Source organism: Oryctolagus cuniculus, chromosome 4, assembly GCF_051225735.1.
Source record: "Oryctolagus cuniculus isolate XC-2025 breed Fujian yellow rabbit chromosome 4, ASM5122573v1, whole genome shotgun sequence".
In the NCBI taxonomy this organism is placed as follows: domain Eukaryota; kingdom Metazoa; phylum Chordata; class Mammalia; order Lagomorpha; family Leporidae; genus Oryctolagus; species Oryctolagus cuniculus.
The window spans coordinates 63,498,468-63,519,664 of NC_142870.1; the positions used below are offsets into that span (position 1 = coordinate 63,498,468).

A 21,197-nucleotide genomic window follows, 5' to 3' on the forward strand; every position below is an offset into this window, starting at 1 on the left:
GGGAGGAAGAAGAGAAGGAGAGAGAGAGAGAATTTTCTATCTGACAATTCACTCCCCAGATGGCTGTGATGGCCAGGGCTGGGCCAGGCCAAAGCCAGGAGCCAGGAGAAATTTTTGGGTGTCCCACGTGGGTGAGGGGCCCCTTGGACCTTCTTCCTCTGCTTTCCCAGGTGCATTAGCAGGGAGCTGGATCAGAGGTGGAAAGGCCGGGGCTTGAACTGGTGTCCACATGGGATGCCAACACTGCAGGCAGAGGCTTAACCTTCTATGCCACAGCACTGGAGGAGACAGGAACTTAATCTGGGTCTCTTACATGGGTGACAGGACCACAACTACTTGAATCATAAAAACTGTCCCCCTGGGTGTTTATCATTAAGAAGCTGACAATCAGGAATAGAGCCCAGAACTCAAACCCAGGCACTCTGGTATTGGATGGAGGTGTCCCGAACTGCGTCTTAACCACTAAACCAAAGCCTGTGTGAACTTTTTAAAACAAAAATATCTACTTATTAGTTTTTCTTTTGTTTGTTTTTTTGGGGAGGAAGAGGAAGCCAAGGCCATGTTCTGAATATAGGGTCCATTGTTGGATATTCTGTATTATGGTTCTTGCACAAACTAAATCAATAATACATTTTCTGTTCTTCAAGTTTTTGTTTCTTGAAAATGATCAAAGAATTTTGCATTCAAATTGTTACAAAAGAATAGAATTTCTTTTAGACCTTATAATTTGCTTTCAGTTTTTCATAATTGTCTCTTGGACACCTAATCCAATAGCAATTTTTTTCTCCTCATTTATGTGACTTGCTTTTATGTAGCCTGTATTTATCTTATTTATCTCAATTGTTGTTAGAAACAATTTTGTTCTTGTCCTCCCATTTGATCAATTAACATAACATTTTTTAAAATAACATTTTTAAAGTAACATTTTTTAAAATCATTTAGTGATGATAATACAGTGAACTGGTAGGTGTAGAATGGAAACAAGAAACTGGCTGTCCAGAGGCACTGTGTGTGTCATAGGCATCTGTTGATGTTTTACAAAGGGAGACGTGACAATCTTCATAAGACTTGGCCTTATATCTGCACACATTCCTTGCTCAGTTCACTCATGGAGTCTTGTTTATTCACTAGCTTTATGTATTTAACAAATGCCCGCTGTCTGTCTTGTTATCCTCACAATTTGTTTGTTCTTGGCTTTGCAGCATTCTTTGCTAAAGCAAAACAAAATAATACAGTTAAATTCCTATAAAGAATGCTACTGAGGAGGTTTATATAATCTACCCTCTCCACAAGAAGAAATGTTCTGTGATTGGAGTATAGACTGAAACTTCGCTTTGCATCCATGGTAGTTCCCTGGGTCCTTCTGTGCAATGTGATTTCCTATAAAAACACTATGTGTAGACTCTGCTTCTAGAGGACCAACATCACTGAACGTGGGATCCATGGGCAAGTAATGAGGGAGTGTTTTCATTACCTGTAAGAAGCCCATAAGGCAGTATGGGAAGCAGGATGAGGCAGAGAATGAAGCTAAGCCTGGATGTGGCTTCCAGTGAAGGGTCAGCGTGAACTCAGGGAGGTCAAGAGTTAGAAATTTTCTTGCATTTTGTTTTTAAGGTTTTATTTATTTATTTGAGAGGTAAAGTTACAGACAGAGAGAGAGAGAGAGAGAGAGAGAGAGAGGTCTTCCATCCGCTGGTTTACTCCTCAGATGTCTGCAGTGGCCAGAGCTGGGCCAATCCAAAGCAAGGAGCTAGGAGCTTCTTCCAGGTCTCCCACATGGGTTCAAAGCCCCAAGCACTTAGGCCATCTTTTTACTGCTTTCCCAGGCCATAAGCAGAGAGCTGGATTGGAAGAGGAGGAGCTAGGACATGAGCCGGTGCCCATATGGGATGCTGGCGCTACAGGCAGAGGATTAACCTACTGCACTAAAGAACAGGCCTGTTTCTTGCCTTGAAGCCACCACTGGGGCAGGGAGTAACAAAGGAGTACAATTCCCAGAAGCACAACTTCCATCATCCGAGAGCAATCTTCTAAAAATGTTGCAGTTATGAGAACAGGCAGCAGCTGCTGCGTAATATATGCATGGAAACAGCACAGGTCACAGTATTTGGGTAGGTGCTTAACTGCTAATTAGCAAAATATTAGACATTAGATAAATGGAATTTCTTAAAGATTTATTTAGTTATTTGAAAGGCAGAGTGACAGAGGGACAGAGATCTTCCATCTGCTTGTTCAATTCCCAAATACCCACAACAGCAAGAGCTGGGCCAGGCTGAATCCAGGAGCCTGGAACTCCTTCCAGGTCTCTCACATGGAAAGCAGGGACTCAAGCACATGGACCATCTTCTGTTGCCTTCCTGGGTTCAAAACAGGGAGCCAGACTGGAATTTGAGCAACCAGGATTGAAACTGGCATTCCAATCTGGGATGCCAGAGTATCAAGCAGTGGCATAATCTGTTGTGCCACAACACAGGTGTCAGTGAGTGGCATCTTAAAGATCAATATCTATCTATTATCTATCTGTCCATCCATCCATCCATCCATCCATCTATCTTTGTTTCAAAGGCAGAACAACACAGATTGAGGGAGAGGTAGAGTTATCTTCTATCCACTGATTCACTCCCCAGATCACCGCAAAAACTAAGTCTGGGTCAGGCTGAAGCCAGGTTCCATCCTGGTCTCCCACATGGGTGGGAGGGACCCATGCACTTGTACCATCATCCATTGCTTTCTGAGGCACATGAGCAGGAAGTTGGATGAGAAGCAGAGCAGACAGGACTGAAACTGGTACTCTGATTTGGGATGGCTGTATCACAAATGGCATCTTAACCTGGTCTGCCACGGTGCTGGCCCCAAGTGACATTTTAATAACAGCTACTTTTATTGGCCCCAATTCATTGCCTCCTTATGTGGTTTCAGCCTTGCCTGTCTCCTGACCCTCAACTGGTTGGAAATAAGAGCCCATGTCTTTATGCCATTGCCGCATTTCCAACTGTTACCAGCTGATCCTGTCTACCTGTCTACTTTGCACCCTCCATGGTAGAAGCTGCAGCTGCTGCAGAGTCCGGGTGTAACAGAAGGAGATTCTTGGACGGCAACTTTCCCAGCTCTGTATTTCCAAACTCACACACACTGAATCATGCAATTAAAATGCCATAGAGTGAGGCTTTGCATCTGGCTTCCCTAGTGGCTGTCCCAAGGGGCCAGGTGCTTGACCAGAAAGAGCATGAGGATTAACACCGGGTGAGGAATTCACTGACAAAGATGGGAAGCTTACAGATAAATCTCCTTGGGTCTCTTCTATTGAGGGTTTATTATGAAACGTTGTGGTTCTATTGAGCATGCCTGGATATTGTGACTGAGTAAGTGACTTTGTTTTCTGTTTAAATGCTGTGGCCAGCAAATCTAGTATCTGCTTTTCATTCTTCATTGTTTCATTCTCCTTTTCCTTCACTCTTTCTGCCCTGCAATTATACTTCTGACAGCCCCCAAAATGAACTTGCCTATTATCTTAGCCTGGCTTTTTTAAAGATTTATTTATTTATTTGAAAGAGTTACACAGAGAGAGGAGAGGCAGAGAGAGAGAGAGAGAGAGAGAGAGAAGGAGGAAGGGAGTGAGGGAGGAAGGGAGAGAGAGAGAGAAAGTGGGTGGGAGGGAGGCAAGGAGGGAGGGAGGGAGAGAGGGAGGTCTTCCACTCACTGGTTCATTCCCCAGATGGCTGAAATGGCAGGAGCTGAGCCAGTCTGAAGCCAGGAGCCAGGAGCTTCCTCCGGGTCTTCCCACATGGGAGTAAGGACTCAAGGATTTGGGCCATCTCCCACTGCTTTCCCAGGCCATAGCAGAGAGCTGGATTGGAAGTAGAGCAGCCAGGACTTGAACTGGTGCCCACATGGGATGCCAGCACCGCAGGCAGCAGCCTTACCCACTATGCCACAGCACTGGCCCCAGCCTTTTTTTTTTTTAAGAGCCTACAGCAAAACAGTAACCCTAGAGATTCAAAGTTTAAATCCAATACATCTATTCCCTAAGTGAGAGAATTTCACTGTAAAACATCTGGGGAGATATTTTGAGTAGAGACTTGGTGATCCTAAAATTGTTCTTTTTCTGTCTAAACAAAGTCAATTCTATTAAAATCTAAGTGGATGCTAGGGAGAAATCCCCAGGATGCTATGCAGTGTTTCCTTTTTTTCTGACTTCTTTCACAAATTGGCTCAGTGCCTGCACTGAATTTAAAAACAATGCAGAGGAGAATGTAGCACCCTGGGAAGCTGCTTTTCCTCAAAGGATTTCAGAGCGTTCATGAACTGGCCTGATGATGCCAGTTATGTGAAACCTTATTCTTTTTCAAGAAAGGGAATTGGCTTGTTCAGGCTTTAGTCAGATGAAAACCAGCAGCTATGAGATCAGGACTAGCCTTGAGTGTTCCTAATGTGCAGGCTAAAAGTCTGACCCAACCACAAGAGAGGTGTCCTCATTGTCACAAGTAGCTCTGATGGCTGCTGCCGATTTGGTCAGTAGTTAAGATGTGTATGGGGTAGCTGTTCTGTTCTTTTGTATAAATGGCCTCCGTTCTCTCCTATCTGATTAGTGTTAGCATCTGGATTTTTTTTTTTTTTTTTGCCATGTTCCATTATAGGGGCTGCCTCTCTTGCCTTTCTCCCTCATGTCTGAATTCTAGCTAAAATGTACCAGAATAAGACGCTTCTAACATTTGAACCTTTTTGTAAGAGAACTGATTACACGTTGGGTAGCTTTATTTTATCTAAGGTGGAAGCTTTCTTCTGCATTTGGGGAAGAAAGTAGATGTCTAAAAATAAAACGGGCATAAAAATAGGGCCAAATGCTGATCAACTGCCTCATTGAGCTGAATGCTGAAATTATTTCAAAGTGCTAAATCAAGGCTTTGTGCACAAGAGGTTGAGTATATTTTTATAGTACTTTGTGTTGGATGAAAAATGGGTTATTGTAATTTGTCATTTTATTAAAAAATGTAAATAGTTTCAAGGACCCAATTTTCAGCTCATGCTTATGCTGACCATTGAACTGGAGTGCTTGTGTTCATGAGTCTTTGGGAATGTATGTTGTGGTCTGCTGTGACAGAGGAGGCAAGGATGGGTAGAGCCGGGAGCCAGAGTACACAAGGCTTGGGAGGCCAGAGTGAACACTTCAGATTTCACTCTGAGTGTGGTGTGAAGCCACCAGAGGATTTTATTAGAAGTTCACAGAATGACTCTTGATCATGGTGTTGACAGTAAAGATACAAGAGTAGAAAAATAATAACAAATCAGGCATCGATTTTTAGATATCCAGATAAGAGACGATAGTAGTTTAGACCAAGATAGTAATAGCGAGAAGTGGACGCATAATGGAGCTTATCTAATCTAGTAACAGCAAAGACTAGTTAAAGGATTAGGTATGGGAATGAGGGAAAGGAAGAATCAAGATTTATCACTAACTTTCTGGCCTAAACAACTGGAAAAATTTGGTGCTAATTATTAAAAGAAAGTGTGGAGAAGGAACTTTTTGTTTGTTTGGGGTTAGACACAAAGCAATGGAAAAGGAAATGAGGTTAAAAAGGGTGGGAGCTCATCTTAACTTTGTGATGCTTATAGTGCATCTAAGTACACAAATCAAATGAATTCACAATCAAGTTGAATGTACGACCTTGACTTAGTAGAAAAGTTTGAGAATCCTTGGGATACAGATGAAATTCAGAGCCATAGAATACAAGTACTCACCTGGAGAAGAGTTTGGAAAAAGTAGGAGACCAATGAACATACCATATTTCTACCTAAATAGGGAAAGCAGAGAAGCAGCAAAGGAGGAGCCCAAGTGAGAAAGGAAAATCTAGGAGGAGTGGTATTTCAGAACCCAAGAGAAGAATCTTGCAAGAGGACTGTGGCAGTCAATTATGTTACATGCTGTTGGGAGGTAAAGTAAAATGAGGTTGAATGCATCCCTTTTCTTAGCAATATGGAAGCTTTGACTGACACCGAGAAGGACATGTCCTGTAGACAGGAGCCTAGAGTGAGTTGAAGGGATGCTTTACAGAGTCAAATGTGGGTGCCAGCCCTGCGGCTTAGCAGGTATGTTGCTGGCATCCCAAATGGGTGCTGATTTGAGTCCAGGCTGCTCCACTTCCATTCTAGCTCCCTGCTGGTGGCCTGGGACAGGAGTGGAAGATGGCCCTAGTGCTTGGTTCCCTGAACCCACATGGGAAGCCTGGAGGAAGCTCCTGGCTCCTGGCTTCAGATAGGCCCAGCTTTGGCTGTTGCAGCCATTTGGGGAGTTAACCAGCAGATAAAAGATCTTGATATCTCTTTGTCTCTCTCCCCCTCCCCACCCGACCCCATAGGTCTGCCTTTCAAGTAAATAAATAAATCTTTAAAGGAGCTGAGTGAGGAGATGAAACATATATTTAAAAAAGAGTGAAATGGGGACAGCTATTTTAACAATAATTTTAAGAAGTTAATGGAGCTGAGAAATAGGTACACAGCAAGTCAAGAGTCAGAGGTGGACTTCTCCCCCCATGTTTGTAAGGTGAGGAATATTGGAGCAATTATGCTCATGGAATAGATCTAATAGTGAGAACCTGGTGATGCAGGAGAGAAATGATGTAATTACTGGAACAAATTTCTTGAATGAAGAAAAGTATGGGATGCAGAACAGGGTGAAGAGTTTGGCCTTGGGTAAAAGCAGAAAGAAAAAAAAAATGATGTAGCTGTTATGGGTTGATTGAATTGGTAGGAGGGTGAAGGTGTATCCACAATTAATCACACCCAATTAATGAAGCAAGATTATCAGCTGGAAGGGAGATGGAAGAGGAAATACTGTATGCTTCAAGACAAGGTACCAAATATTAGAGTCATTATGGAGAGTATGAAGATAAACTGATACTATAAACATGTATATGTAATGTCCTAAACTTAAGATGAATTTTTATACATTACTTATTTAAAAAATTTTTTTTGACAGGCAGAGTGGATAGTGAGAGAGAGAGACAGAGAGAAAGGTCTTCCTTTTGCCGTTGGTTCACCCTCCAATGGCCGCCACAGCTGGCGCGCTGCGGCCGGCGCACCGCGCTGATCCGAAGGCAAGAGCCAGGTGCTTCTCCTGGTCTCCCATGGGGTGCAGGGCCCAAGCACTTGGGCCATCCTCCACTGCACTCCCTGGCCACAGCAGAGAGCTGGCCTGGAAGAGGGGCAACCGGGACGGAATCCGGCACCCCGACCGGGACTAGAACCCGGTGTGCTGGCGCCGCTAGGTGGAGGATTAGCCTATTGAGCCACGGCGTTGGCCTAAAAATTTTTAAGGTGAACAAATTTCATGCATTTAATATATACAGATCTAGGAACATCGTGATATTTCCTTCCCTACCCTCCCTCTCACCCACATTCTAGTCTTCCCTCCTCCTTCCTTTATTTTTTTTTAATGTTTATAATGACATGGTTTCAGTTTACCTTATAAGATTAACTCACCACTAAGTAAAGAATTTAAGAAATAGTAAGAAGAAAACACTATTCCTCAATAGTAGAGAAAAGGGCTGTAAACAACAATCAATTCTCAAAATGTCCATTTCACTGATATAAGTTGCAATTTTTGTACTCTATTATGTACCACAGATCAGGGAAAACATATGATATTGTCTTTTTGGGATTGGCTTATTTCACTAAGTACAACAGTTTACAGTTGCATACATTTTGTTGCAAAAGATAGGCTCTCAGTTATTTTTTTTACCCTTGAGTAGTATTCCATAGTGTATTTATACCATAATTTCTTTATCCAGTGATTGGTTGATGGACAGTTGGGTTGATTCCATATCTGAGCTATTGTGAATTGAGCTGCAATAAACATGAGAGTACAGGAAAACTCTTTCATATACTGATTTCACTTCATTTGGGTAAATTCCCAGTAGTGGGATAGCTAGGTCATATGGTATATCTACTTTCAGATTCCTGTGGTATCTCCATACTGTGTTCCACAATGGGTTTACTAGTTTATATCCCCACCAACAGTGGAACTTCTGAAGAGATTATGATTAAGTTTAAGATTTTCTCAGTGGCTTACATAGGTGAAAAGTATATAACATGCTTATGTATCTTCATAATATAAAAATGAGTTTAACACTATCTTCTTATACAGAGATAATCACTGTGATATACAGCCTTTCATTTTTATGAAAATAATACAAAGAAATATAAAGATCTTACTTTGATAAATAATAATATTTTACCACAGTTTTCGCTTTACCAGATGTTATATTTATTGGTTGGACAGAGAGAGAAGCTATTGGACTGATAATGTTTTATTGCAAACGTTTTCTATGGTTTAATATTTGTTTTGGTCTTTTTCTAATTTTTGTACAGACACCTATAATAAAGTATATAGCCATCTTGAAAAGACTCTCTTCTGCAGTTATATACTAAATTATTTTTTCTAGTAGTTAACATCAAGCTGTAAACTAGGTTTTATTTTGATAAGATGTAATGAAAGTACCTATTTTTACTTTTTAGGATCATTATAATCATTCTAAAAATCTCACATTCTACAAAAACATCTAGGACATACTCTTAAAACAGTAGTGCCCCAAAATAATTTCCTCAATATCTTTTTTTAGGGATTTTTAAAGCCAAATATATGCTATTAGGGCAGGGGCTGTGGTACAGATTTTTGAGCCATGGCCTTCAGAGCCAGCATCCTGTATGGGTACCAGTTCAAGTCCTGGCTGCTCCACTTCCAGTCCAACTCCCTGCTGATGCACCTGGGAAAGCAGTAGAGCATGGCCAAGTCCTTGGGCTCCTGCACCCACTTGGGAGACCTAGAAAAAGCTCTTGGCTCCTGGCACCTTGCCTTTGCCTACCCCAGGTCATTGAGGCCATTTGGGGAGTGAACCAGCAGATGGAAGATTCTCTCTCTCTCTCTCTCTCTAACTCTGCCTTTCAAATAAATAAATAATATCTTTAAAAAATGAAATATATGCTATTCTTGAAACAAAATATTTCTTAGAAAGTAAAAGTTACCTGTGATCTCATCATCCAAGAAAACTTATCATATTTTACTCATTTGAAACTATATTTATGTGTACATATTTTTCCATCTGCTTGTATTTTCTCCCTTTGAATTTTAGAAAAACTCTTTGTAAACCATGACATTAATGGCTGCCTTATGGTTTGCACTATTGTTAGACATTTATGAATATGTTTTTGGATTTTGATTATTTTTAATGTGTGAATATAAATAACACCTTAATTAACTCTATTGATACTTACTATTGAAATTGTTTAGTATATTTCCCTATAAAAGTAATACACACCCATTATAGAAAGCTTTAAAAATAATAACCATAACCCAGAGAAACACTGTTGAATACATTCTAAATCTTTATTAATTACATAGTCACTTTTCACAATCTATTATAAAACAGGCTTTGCTTCATATGCAAAACCTCTTCAGTGTTGACATCCTAGTTTATGTTTAGTAATAGGTCCTGCTATTACCCTATGAGCAGAAAATAGTGCGCCTTTTGCAAATGGACCATATTAATATACTAAGAATTTACTTATATTCCATCAATTTTTTTACAATGTTGTGTTTAGTAGGTGCCAAACATTTATTAATCTTCTGTAGGTAGATATCATAATGCTTCCCAATTCCTTTTTTTCACTTAAAATCCACAACATAAACCCTTTTCTTCTCTTTGCTAGCATAACACAACCTCCTAAAGACATCATGGCAAAAGTACTGCTGTTTTCCTCATTCTCATAACCACTCTGAGTGGTTGTAGTACAAATTTAGTTATTATATTATTAGATAGGAATGTGACCACACTACACAAAATGGCTACAGATTGAGTATCCCTAACTGGGAATGTGAAGTGCTCTAAAATCCTAAACTTTTGAGTGCTGATATCACAACACAAGTGGAGAATTCTAATCTACTTCATATGATGACTCTTGGTCAAAATGCAGGCACATTAAAAACATTACCTTCAGGCTATGTGTATATTATCTATGTAAATAAAACAAGTGAATTTCATATTTCAGCTTGTGCCCCATCCCCAGGATATCTCATTACATATGAGCATATGCAAATATTCCAAATCTGAAAAAAAAAAATCTGAAATCCTCTGATCCTATGCCTTTTGGATAAGAATATTCCACCTGTATTTCCTTCCCAGCCATACTATTGTGAACATTCCTAAATGATCACAGTGAATGCTAATAGGGAACAGGCTAGACATCTTTATGAAGGTTAAAAACCATGCTTTCTCCTGCCAACTCTGATTAAGACTCTTTCTCAGCAGTTATGTAATAACAAAAGCAGTAGATAAGCAAGTATGTTTGACTTTTTTATATTTGACCCTTGACAGAAGGCTTTATCAGTTTTGCTAGGTCATATGATAGGCATTCTTAATTATCTAATGAAATATTAGAGGGTTGGGGCCAGCACTGTGGTTTGGTAGGCTAAGCCTCCACCTGTGGCGCTGGCATCTAATGTGGGTGTTGGTTTATGTCCCAGCTGCTCCTCTTCCAATCCATGGCCTGGGAAAGCAGTGGAACATGGCCCAAGTCCTGGGTCCCTGCACACATGTGGGAGACCCGGAAGAGGCTCCTGGCTCCTGCTTTCAGAACTGCCCAGTTCCGACCATTGCTACCATTTGGGGAGTGAAACAATGGATGGAAGACCTCTCTGTCTCTCCCTCTCTTTGTAACTCTGCCTCTCAAATAAATAAATAAATCACTTTAAAAAATAAATATTAGAGGGTTTTAGTGGAGCAGTTAAAGGAGGTCAACAGTCACTCCTTTTCTTTCATACCTTTCCATGTCTTTATCTCAGCATAATACCATATCCCTCTAGCTCTGTGCAGAGATGTGGGACATAGAAGGGTAGGAGGGCCCCAGAAGAGAAAGCAGAGGAAAAGATTCTGGCAGAGCCACATGTACACCCAGTTCTCTGATCTTAGGTGGCCTTGGCCATGGCCCAAAGGATTTCACTCTGTGGTCCATAAAATAAGATCCCTTCCAGTCCTAATATCTTAGAATCCAAACAGAGGGCTTGAGACCTATTTAAAATATTTTATGAACTGCTTAAAGAGTGGAATATGCTCTTTAGTAATATGAAACATGTTGGTGTATTTTCTTTGTGAAAACCTCTCTATATATATGAATAGATATATATGAAGTGTTGACTTCATATCATTTTATGAATCAACTGATGAATCAACTGCTGAAGTTGTTAGTAAAACAATAAGTAAATGAGGATTTGACTTGTGCATTTATAACCATAATGACATCCCTTAACTATATTTTGATTACGTCATTGTATCTTAAGAATGATCCTAAAGTCAAAGTAAATGAATCACTTCACTTCATTTTCCCTTTTGGACTCCTTTTTTTTATTTATTTGAAAGTCAGAGTTACACAGAGAGAGAAGGAGAGGCAGAGAGAGAGAGAGAGAGAGAGAGAGAGAGAGAGGTCTTCCACCCGCTGGACCACTACCCAGTTGGCTGCAATGGCCGGAGCTGTGCCGATCTGAAGCCAGGAGCCAGGGGCTTCTTCTGGGTCTCTCACATGGGTGCAGAGGCACAAGAAGTTGGTCCATCTTCTGCCGCTTTCCCAGGCCATAGCAGAGAGCTGGATCAGAAGTGGAGCAGCTGGGGCTCAAACCAGCACCCATATGGGATGCTGGCACTGCAGGTGGCAACTTTACCCAGTATGCCACAGCACCGGCTCCCCTTTTGGGCTCCTTTTGCCCATGGCTTCTCCTATTAGAGATGAGTATCCTTGCCAGACTCTGGAACCCAGAATTTTCTCCAAAAACCCCAGATATTTTTCTGACTCAATCAAGCTAAAATTATTCCATTCTTTTCCTGTTTCCTGGCTCTATATAGGATAAACCAATTGATTTCTGTAATAGTAATTGTTAAAAGTAAATGCATTCCTGGCAGATGTCCTAAACAACACTCTGGCCTCAGAATCAGTCCTTAAGGCATTTGGATCTGGCTGAAGAGCCCATGAGAGTATTTTAGGCATGGAAAGCCAAGACACTCTGGCAAAAAACAAACAAACAAACAAAAAACAAAACAAAACAAAACCTAAATGAAAGATCTCTGTGAGTGAGATCCCATTGGAAAGAATGGGCCAACAAAGAAGGAGGTACCTTTCTCTGAAGGGAGGAGAGAACTTCCACTTTGAATATGACCTTGTCTAAATGTTAAAAAAAAGTAAATGTATTCCTGAAATTCAAATGAACAGAAGCCATTTATATAATTTCCATCACTGTAGCAGGTAAGGAGAAATGAGACTATTAACCAAGAGGGCAGAAATTGAGTGTTTCTATTCTTTTGGTTGTTGCTAATTCTCTCAGTTGCATCAAACATGTATTTAACTGAAATTCAAGAAACTCAAACACAGTGTTTCATGTCTTGTTTCTAATAATCAAACTATCAAACATTCTTGATGCAGCCTGCTGACCTATGAAACTTCTTTTAGGTAATGTTTGACAAACATCTGTCAATATTTCTCTTCATAATTTCTCTGCTCTTGATTTTAGATGCATTCTTTTTTAACTTTTATTTAATAAATATAAATTTCCAAAGTACAGCTTTTGGATTACAGTGGCTTTTTCCCCTGCATAACTTCCCTCCCACCCGCAACTCTCCCATCTCCTGCTCCCTCTCCCATCCCATTCACATCAAGATTCATTTTCAATTATCTTTATATACAGAATATCAATTTAGTATATATTAAGTAAAGATTTCAACAGTTTGCACCCACACAGATACACAAAGTATTAAGTAGTGTTTGGGTACTAGTTATACTATTGATTCACATAGTACAACACATTAAGGACAGAAATCCTACATGGGAAGTAAGTGCACAGTGACTCCTGTTGTTGACTTAACAAATTGACACTCTTGTTTATGGTGTCAGCAATCACCCTAAGCTTTTGTCATGAGTTGCCAAAGCCATGGAAGCCTCTTGAGTTCACCAACTCTGATTTAGATGCATTCTTTTAAAATTTCTTCAGTGTTATCTTAGTGGTATGAATGAGCAAATACTCATTGGAAGATGTGATAAAGCTATAATTCTTCCTTGTTTATTTGAAAATAGGCCTGAAGTTGTAATTTATTGGAAGAATAGCAGTAATTACAATGTGTATAGTTACCTCAAAGGCAATAACTATTTGGAAATGCAAAATCCCAGGTATGCAAACAGGACATCCCTCTTCTATAAAGAGATTCACAATGTGAATGCTTCTCTCTCTTTCAGAATAAGTCTTCCAAATGATGAAACTTATGTCTGTTATGTGGGAACAGAAATCAGATTGCAAAGTGTTGCTGAAAGTGGGAGGTTAGTATTCATGAAAGAGTTCATAAAACAACAATGATATCTATCTACATTTTTCTAAAATATCTTTTTCTGACTTAATATGACATGGGCTTCTTTCCAAGTTGATACATATGAAAGTACCTCATTATTTTTGAGGCTTTGTGTATCTCAGTATAATCATGTTATAGCTGATACCATCATTCTTGTGTTATCGGATATTTGGGCATTTCCAATGTTTAAATAACAAACAATGTTGTGATGAACATCTTTATCATATATAATAATGAGAAATTATATGAAAGGAAAGTACCAAAAGCAGGATTTCTCAAGTTTTAATTACATGAGCAACAGAGTATCTATTTGTCCCTTAGCCTTATTGGCACCAAAAATTATCAATATAAACTTTTGTTAATATGATAGCTGGAAAAGCATTGGATAGTTGATTTAAATTGCATTTTCCTCTATTATAATGAAGTTAATTTTTATATCATATTCTTTCCTCCTGAGTTTTTCTTAAAAAATATAGCTTCTCAATTCAGATATTTTAAGCTAATATTCTGTACAGATGTCCTAAAAAAGAAGCTAATGATAGCAGTTCTTCATGTACCATTCTTTCTCCTGCATAGCTTTCCTCATGCCTGTGATAATGGATGAAAAGAGAGACACAGACATCTACTTACTACGCAGTATGTTAAGTGTTTATCCTCATCCATACATAACATGGAAAAGGGATAATACATTTCTCTCTGAAAGCAATACAGAAGAAACTGGATTTTGGGTCCTTTGTATTTTAACAGTACATTGAATGTTTTAAGATCAAATTCATCTTATGAATGAGCAATGGAAAATTTATTGTGGAAGCAAGCATGAACTGGACAATGGATATTGGGTGGTAGGTTCCATAGGTGTGTACAAGTGCTACTCAGAGGTTGGGAGGTGTTAAGAGATTAATTTACAAGGAAAGAAAGAAAATAGGGGCTGAAATTGTGGCATAGCAGGTTAAGCTGCTGCCTGGGATGCTGGCATCCCATTTGGGCGCTGGTTTGAGTCCTGGCTGATCCACTTGTGATTCAGCTCCCTGCTAATGACCTGAAAAAGCAGTAGAGGACAACCCAGGGAGACCTAGAAATAGCTTCTGGCTGCTGGCTTTGGGCTCTGCTGGTTCGGCCACGTGAGGAGTGAACCAGTGGATGAAAGACCTCTTTCTCTGTCTCTCTTCCATCTCTCTAACTCTGCCTTTCAAATAAAAGAAAGAAAGAAAAGAAAATAGAGAAAATCCATCTGTGGAGTTACAAGACTAGATTTCTCAGGGCTAATCCTTACTGACTGTATTATCTTAAGCAGTCAGTTCCTCACTGGTAAAACAGAATTAGTTTTTACCTTACTAAGTGGTCATATGTTGAATGAAAACATTTGTGAAATAGGAAGTAGCAAATCTACCCATGTCTATTACTGCATTTCTCTATAGTTCATTCTACCCGCATTGCTCCTAAAAAGATCATAGATTTAAGGAATACTTGTTATTGATCTGGACACAACCTCCAATTATCTCTAATCTTTCAACTAAACAACAACAAAATGATCTATTTGATGTTACTGCCTCTCTCCATTCTTTAACATTTTTTAACTAACATGTAGTACTTGTACAGTTTTGTTGGGTATAGTGCAATATTTCACTATATTTCACAGGTATACAGTGTAAATTGATCAAATGTTTTCCATTTCCTTGTTATTATGTTTAGAGCCCACCAACTTTTTTCTTCCAGTTCTCTACCCAGTCCTAGTATGCAATACAGTACTATGAAGTGTAGTCACCCCTACTATGCTGTGGAGCACCTGAACTTGCTATTTCTGAGTTTTGGTACTCTTTACCTAACCTCCCTCTCTTTCCTATCCTACTCTTCCCATTTTCTCATAATCACTATTCCAAGTTAAGATAGACATTTCTTAAACTTCCACATGTAGAGAAAACATGTGGTATTTGTCTTTCTCTGGCTTATTTTGTTTAACATAATGACCTTTAGTTTCCTCTATTTTGCTGCAAATGTCAGGACTTCATTATTTCATATGGCCAAATAGCATTTTATTGGGTATAATATATTTTATGTTCATTTGTCCACTGACAGACACCTGGGTTGATTCCATATCTTGGCTAAAGTGACCAGTGCTATAACAAACATAGTAGTGCACATATTTGTTATGCTGGTTTCATTTCCTCCACATATATACCCAGAAGTGGTATGAATGATAGGTCTATTTGTAGCTTTAAAACAAACTGTTTACTTATTTTACATAATGGCTCTACTATGGATACCCATCAACAGTGATAAAGGGTTCCTTTTCTCTATATCTGTGTCAGAATTTATCTTTTCTTTTTTTGGTAATAGTGATTTTAACTGGAATGAGACAATATCGCATGGTTTTGATTTGCCTTTTTCTGATAGCTAGTGATATCGAATGTTTTTTCATGTGTTTGCTGGCCATTTGTATTTCTTCTTTTGAGAAATGTCTATTGATATGTTATCCATTACTTAATTGGATTTATTGTTTGTATTATTTATATATTCTGGCTATTGTTCCTTTGGTGAAGAGTTTGAAAATATGTTCTGTTATTTTGTTGGTTTCTTTTCACTCTGTTGATTATTTTCTTTGCTATCTGGAAACTTCTTAATTTGATAAAATCCCATTTGTCTATTTTGGCTTTTGTTGATTGTGCTTTGGGGTCTTATAAAAACAATCATTGCCAATTCTGAGGTCATAAAGTATTTTACATATGTTTTGCTATATCAGTTTCACAGTTTCAGGTCTTACATTTATGTCCTCGATCCATTTTGAGTTTTTTGTTTGGTTTTGTTTTGTTTTTCTTTGTATAAGGGGAGAGGCAGGGAATAAGTTGCTTCCCTCAATATCTGGATATATTGTTTTCTTGGCACCATTTATTTATTTGAAAGGCAGAGTTACAGAGAGGGAGAGACAGAGAGAGCTCTTCCATCTGCTGGTTCACTCTCCTAATGGTTTTAATGGCTACAGCTGGGCTAAACCAATGCCAGGAGCTTCATCTGGATCTTCCAATTGGCTGCATGGGCCCAAGCACTTGGGCCATTTTCCACTGCTTTCCCAGGCACATCAGCAGAAAGCTGGATCAGAAGTGGAGCAACTGGGACTTGAACTGGCACCCATATGGGATGCAGGCATCATAGAATGTGGTGTAGCTGGCTAGGCCAGCCCTTCCATTTCCATTTTTCAGAGAATTTTAAAATTTTCTTTGATTTCTCCAATATCTCATTTTTCACTCAGATGCATGTTGTTCATTCTCCATGTATTTATATAATTTCTAGAACTTCTTTTGTTGGTGTTACTTTGTTCCATTGTGGTCAGAAAAGATAGATGAGTTTGATTTTTTAAACTGTTGAGACTTGTTTTGTGGTTTATAAATGATGAATCCTAGAGAATGTTTCATGTGCTAATGAAAAGAATATATATTCTGCTGCTGTTGCATGGAATATTCTGTATAAATTGTTTGGTCCATTTCGTCCACAGCATAGTTTAATGATCACATTTCTTTGCTGAATTTTTGTCTGGATGATTTAGCCATTAATAAAAGTAAGGTGTGGAGATCCCCCAGTATTATTGTGTTCATGTTATCTCTCCCTTTAGCTCTAATGTTTGTTTTATAAAATTGGGTATTCAGGCATTGGGTGTATTTAGATTTAATATAGTTACTCCTGCTATCTTTTAGTTTTGGTTGAATGAAATAATTTTTCAATTCTTTTTTAATCTAATTATTTTTTAAGGAATACAAATTTTATAAATACAACTTTAGGAATATAGTTATTCTTCCCACCATACCTGCCCTCCCACCCACACTCTAATCCCTGCACCTCCTCCCTCTCCCCTTGCCAGACCATTCTTCATTAAGATTCATTTTCAATTAACTTTGTACACAGAAGACCAAGTCTATACTAAGTAAAGATTTCAACAATTTGCACCCCCCCACACACACACACATTCACACACAAACTGGGAACAAGTTTTACAATTAACTCTCAATACAACTTATTGAGGACAGAGGTCCTGCATGGGGAGTTAGTGCACAATTAGTGCACAATTAGTTAACAATTAACACTCTTATGTATTATGTCAGTGACCACCTGAGGCTGTTGACATGAGCTGCTTAAGCTATGGAAGCTTTTTGAATCCACAAACTCCATCAGTGTTTAGACAAGGCCATAAGCAAAATGGAAGTTCTCTCCTCCCTCTTGAGAAAAGTACATCCTTCTTTGATGGCCACTTCTTTCCACTGGAGTCTCACTCACAGAGATCCTTCATGCAGGCACAGTGTCTTGGCTTTCAATGCCTGAAATGCTGTCACAGGCTTTTCAGCCAAATCATGAAGCCTTAAGGGCTGATTCTGAGGTCAGAGTGCTACTTAAAGCAATTGTCATTCTATGAGTCAACTGTGTGGACTGCTTCCCATTTTGGAACATTCTCTCCTTTTTAATTCTAGTATTATTATTATCAGACACTTGATTTTATTTATATGATCACTTTAGCACTTAATCCTATCTATATAAGATGGCATTTTTACCACTCAGCTTAATGGGATTTGGGGTCTTTCACTTTGTGTGTGTGTGAAAGAAAGAGAGAACTGATGATGAGTTTCTTGTAGGTAGTGTATCACTGGGTCTTGTTTTTTCATTCATTAAACCAGTCTATATTTTTTAATTGGGGTATTTAGTCCATTTACATTCAAGGCTATTATTGATAAGTCATAATTTGCATCTAAAATTATTTTGTTCACTTTAAATATACTTTGTTCATTTTCTAGTTGGTTTTATTCGTTTACATAATTTTTTTAGTCTTACCTTCTGCATCTGGATGTAGGAATCCCGGAAGAATTTTTTGTGAGGCCAGTCTGGTAGTGATGAGTTCCGTAAGTTTTTGTTTCTTTCAGTTTGGAAAGTCTTCACATCTTCATTTATGAAGGATAATATGAAGGTATATAATTCTTGACAGGCAGTTTTTTTTTTCTTCCAAAAGATGTAATATACACTTACATTCCCTCTTGGCCTCTAAGATTATTGCTGAAAATTTTGCGGACAGTATAATGGCAGCTTCTTTAAAGGTGACTTGGTCCTTTGCTCTTTAAGATTTTAGAATTCTCTCTTCATCTCGCATTTTTGACGTGATATGTCACAGTGAGGATCTTTTCATATCATGTCTATTAGGCTTCATGTACTTTCCTTTTTTCATATCTTTCCCAAGATTTGGAAAATTGTTGGCTATTATTTCATTAACTATAATTTTCTATAGTATTATTCCTTTCTTCTTCCTGAGGAATTCCCAACATTTTAATGTTTTTTATTTAATATTGCCTCAAAGGTCTCAGAGACTGTCTTTACTATGTTTTTTCTTCATTTTTTGCTCTAAAATATTTCAAAAGACCCATCTTCAAGTTCAAATATTTTCTGCTTGATCTAGCTTGTTGTGGAGACTTTCAACTATATTTTCTATTTGACTTATTGAGTTCTTAAGTCCCAATTTTTCCTTTTGGTTCTTTTTAAAGATCTCTCTTTGCTGACTTTCTATTTAGTACCAAGCATTGATTTCCTAATTTCATTAAACTAGCTGTATTCTTTTATAATTCTTTGAATATCCTTATAATAATTCTTTTGCATTTTTTATCATTTTGTCAATCTGTTTTACTTTGGAATCAGATATGAAGGCGTGATAATGTTCTTTTGGAGCCATCACCTTGTCTTGCTTTTTCATCCTTGTGCTGCTACTTTGATATTTGATGTCTGACAGATCAGTTGAATCTATTATTTCTGAAAAGGGTGGCTTTTGTAGTCTGAAGGCTTTTTCTTGAAGATAAGTCTTTGAGTGTTACTTTGATAGGCCACATTGGCTTTAGTTCCTGTTGGACACTGTAATGTAGTCTCCCTGTATCTCTGTCACTGTTATCAATGGCAGTGGCAACAGGGGAATTGGGGGTATCACTTCCAGCATGGGTCCTGGTGGCAGAGGGATGCATTGTGGCTGTTCTGGCCCAAAGTCTAGTAGGTATTTCCTGCTGTTGTGGCAACCAAAGTGTAGGTTTGGGCAGGAATGACACTCTGGCCCAATGAGTGGAAACAAATGATTCTCTATGTCAGGGTGCAACTGACCTGAGGAGAAAGAGGGAGCTGGGGAAATAGGCTCTAAGTTTCAGAGGCAAAAGTCCCTACTCCTAAAGTGTAGGGAGAATAAACCCAACTGCTCTGGACCCACTGTCCACTACAGTGTAGAACATTGTTTGGGCTAAAGGACTGGGGTCACAGTTGCACCGCTGGACTGAATTGGGTTTGTGAGGTTAAAGTTCTTTTAGCTTGTGCGATGTCTGTGGGTCACTAGTATAGAGATATTCAGGGGCTTCTTTCCCCTAAGGCTGTATGAATTCCAAAAGCAATTCCATTTTCAAAATTACATCACACTATCACAGCCTGTCTGGGTATTGTGAGGGAGACCGTGTAAGTTCCTAAAGCAGTTACTATGTGTACTCCAAGTTGGTCCACTTACTTAGTACTCAAAGTCTGTTATCACTGTAGATCCCTCCTAAAGCTGAGTTCTGACATTCATTCCATAGGTGTAGTCTACTGGAGTCTTTCCACTCACTCCCCTGCAGTGGGCATTTCCCTACTTGGGAGCCAGGATTAGAGTTGCCTGTGTGTTTTGATCCTCTCATCACACTGCCATGCCAAACTTCTTAGTGCTATAGGGTACCCTTCTCTTCCTTGCTCTGTTCCAAAGTTCTTCCTTGAGCACTCACCTTAAAATGTAGTTATTTACTTGTTATTTCAGTTCTTTGAGAAGCAGGAAGTGAGCACGGAGAACTTCAATCTGATCATTGTGGCAGGTCCTATCAAATCTCTTCAGGTAGTATTAGCTCATTAATTTTTAATACCTGTTTCACAACATGATCAATTTTTAATACTCCTTCTCTTCTTCTCTTTTAAACAAACCCAAACCATGATCAATTTCTATATGTGTGTCTGTGTGGGTACAAACTGTTGAAATCTTTACTTAGTATAGAGTTGATCTTATGTATATAAATATAATTAAAAATGAATCTTAATTAAGAATGGGATGGGAGAGGGAATAGGAAGTGGGATGTTTTGGGAGTAGAAAGGCAGGTATAGGGGAAAGACTGCTATATTCCAAAAGCTGTGCCTATGAAATTTATATTTATTAAATAAAAGTTTTCAGAAATTAAAAGTAAAAAAAAATTAAGGGGAAGAAACATAAATTGGATACTACTTATCCAATTCTAAGTAAAATTACTATATTAGGTGATATTTTTTCTTGTAATAGAATTTTACTGTAAATATCTCTTTTGTGGGCAAGAGAAAGTTAGCTATTCTTTTTGATCTTCCCCAGGGTTTCATATTCTCAAAATTTTTATCAGCAAAATTGTGTGTGATTCATCACCCTTTACAAGATACCAGTTTTAAAAGCATGAGCACCCAATTCTTGTTCTTTATCATTCAGGCATAAATGGGAACATAGGCAAGAGTCAGAAATGTTAATATTAAATTTTCCAAAGAAATTTTTATAATTACAATTTATCATGTTTATTCAGAATTGAGTCTCCTGAAGCAGTAACAGTTCCTTAAATTCTGCATTGTTTTGTCTTTCTAAGACTCTGTTATGTTCCCAGCTGTGCTATCCTGACAGTGAAATTAAGAACATTGATGCTTACTCATTTCTGGACCCACAACATCTAGTACAAACACATACATATAAGACTAGACTTGAAATTTCACATAAAAATGGAGTAATTTTTTTCTAGATTTTACTTAAGGTACACAAATTTCATGCATTACATA

The 21,197-nt window shown here is 38.5% G+C and overlaps 1 protein-coding gene and 1 non-coding gene across 2 annotated transcripts in view; both read left to right on the forward strand.

The window, feature by feature from the left end:
- The window catches only part of LOC103350624 (HHLA2 member of B7 family), a 194,868-nt gene that overhangs the window by 154,110 nt on the left and 19,561 nt on the right, over positions 1-21,197 (forward strand). The window lies entirely within an intron of this gene.
- HHLA2 (HHLA2 member of B7 family) overlaps positions 1-21,197 on the forward strand; it is a 125,347-nt gene that overhangs the window by 100,312 nt on the left and 3,838 nt on the right. The window contains 4 exon segments of the mRNA XM_089330369.1: positions 13,273-13,326; positions 13,328-13,353; positions 13,959-14,102; positions 14,105-14,186. Coding sequence (XP_089186495.1) covers positions 13,273-13,326; positions 13,328-13,353; positions 13,959-14,102; positions 14,105-14,186 — 306 coding nt within the window.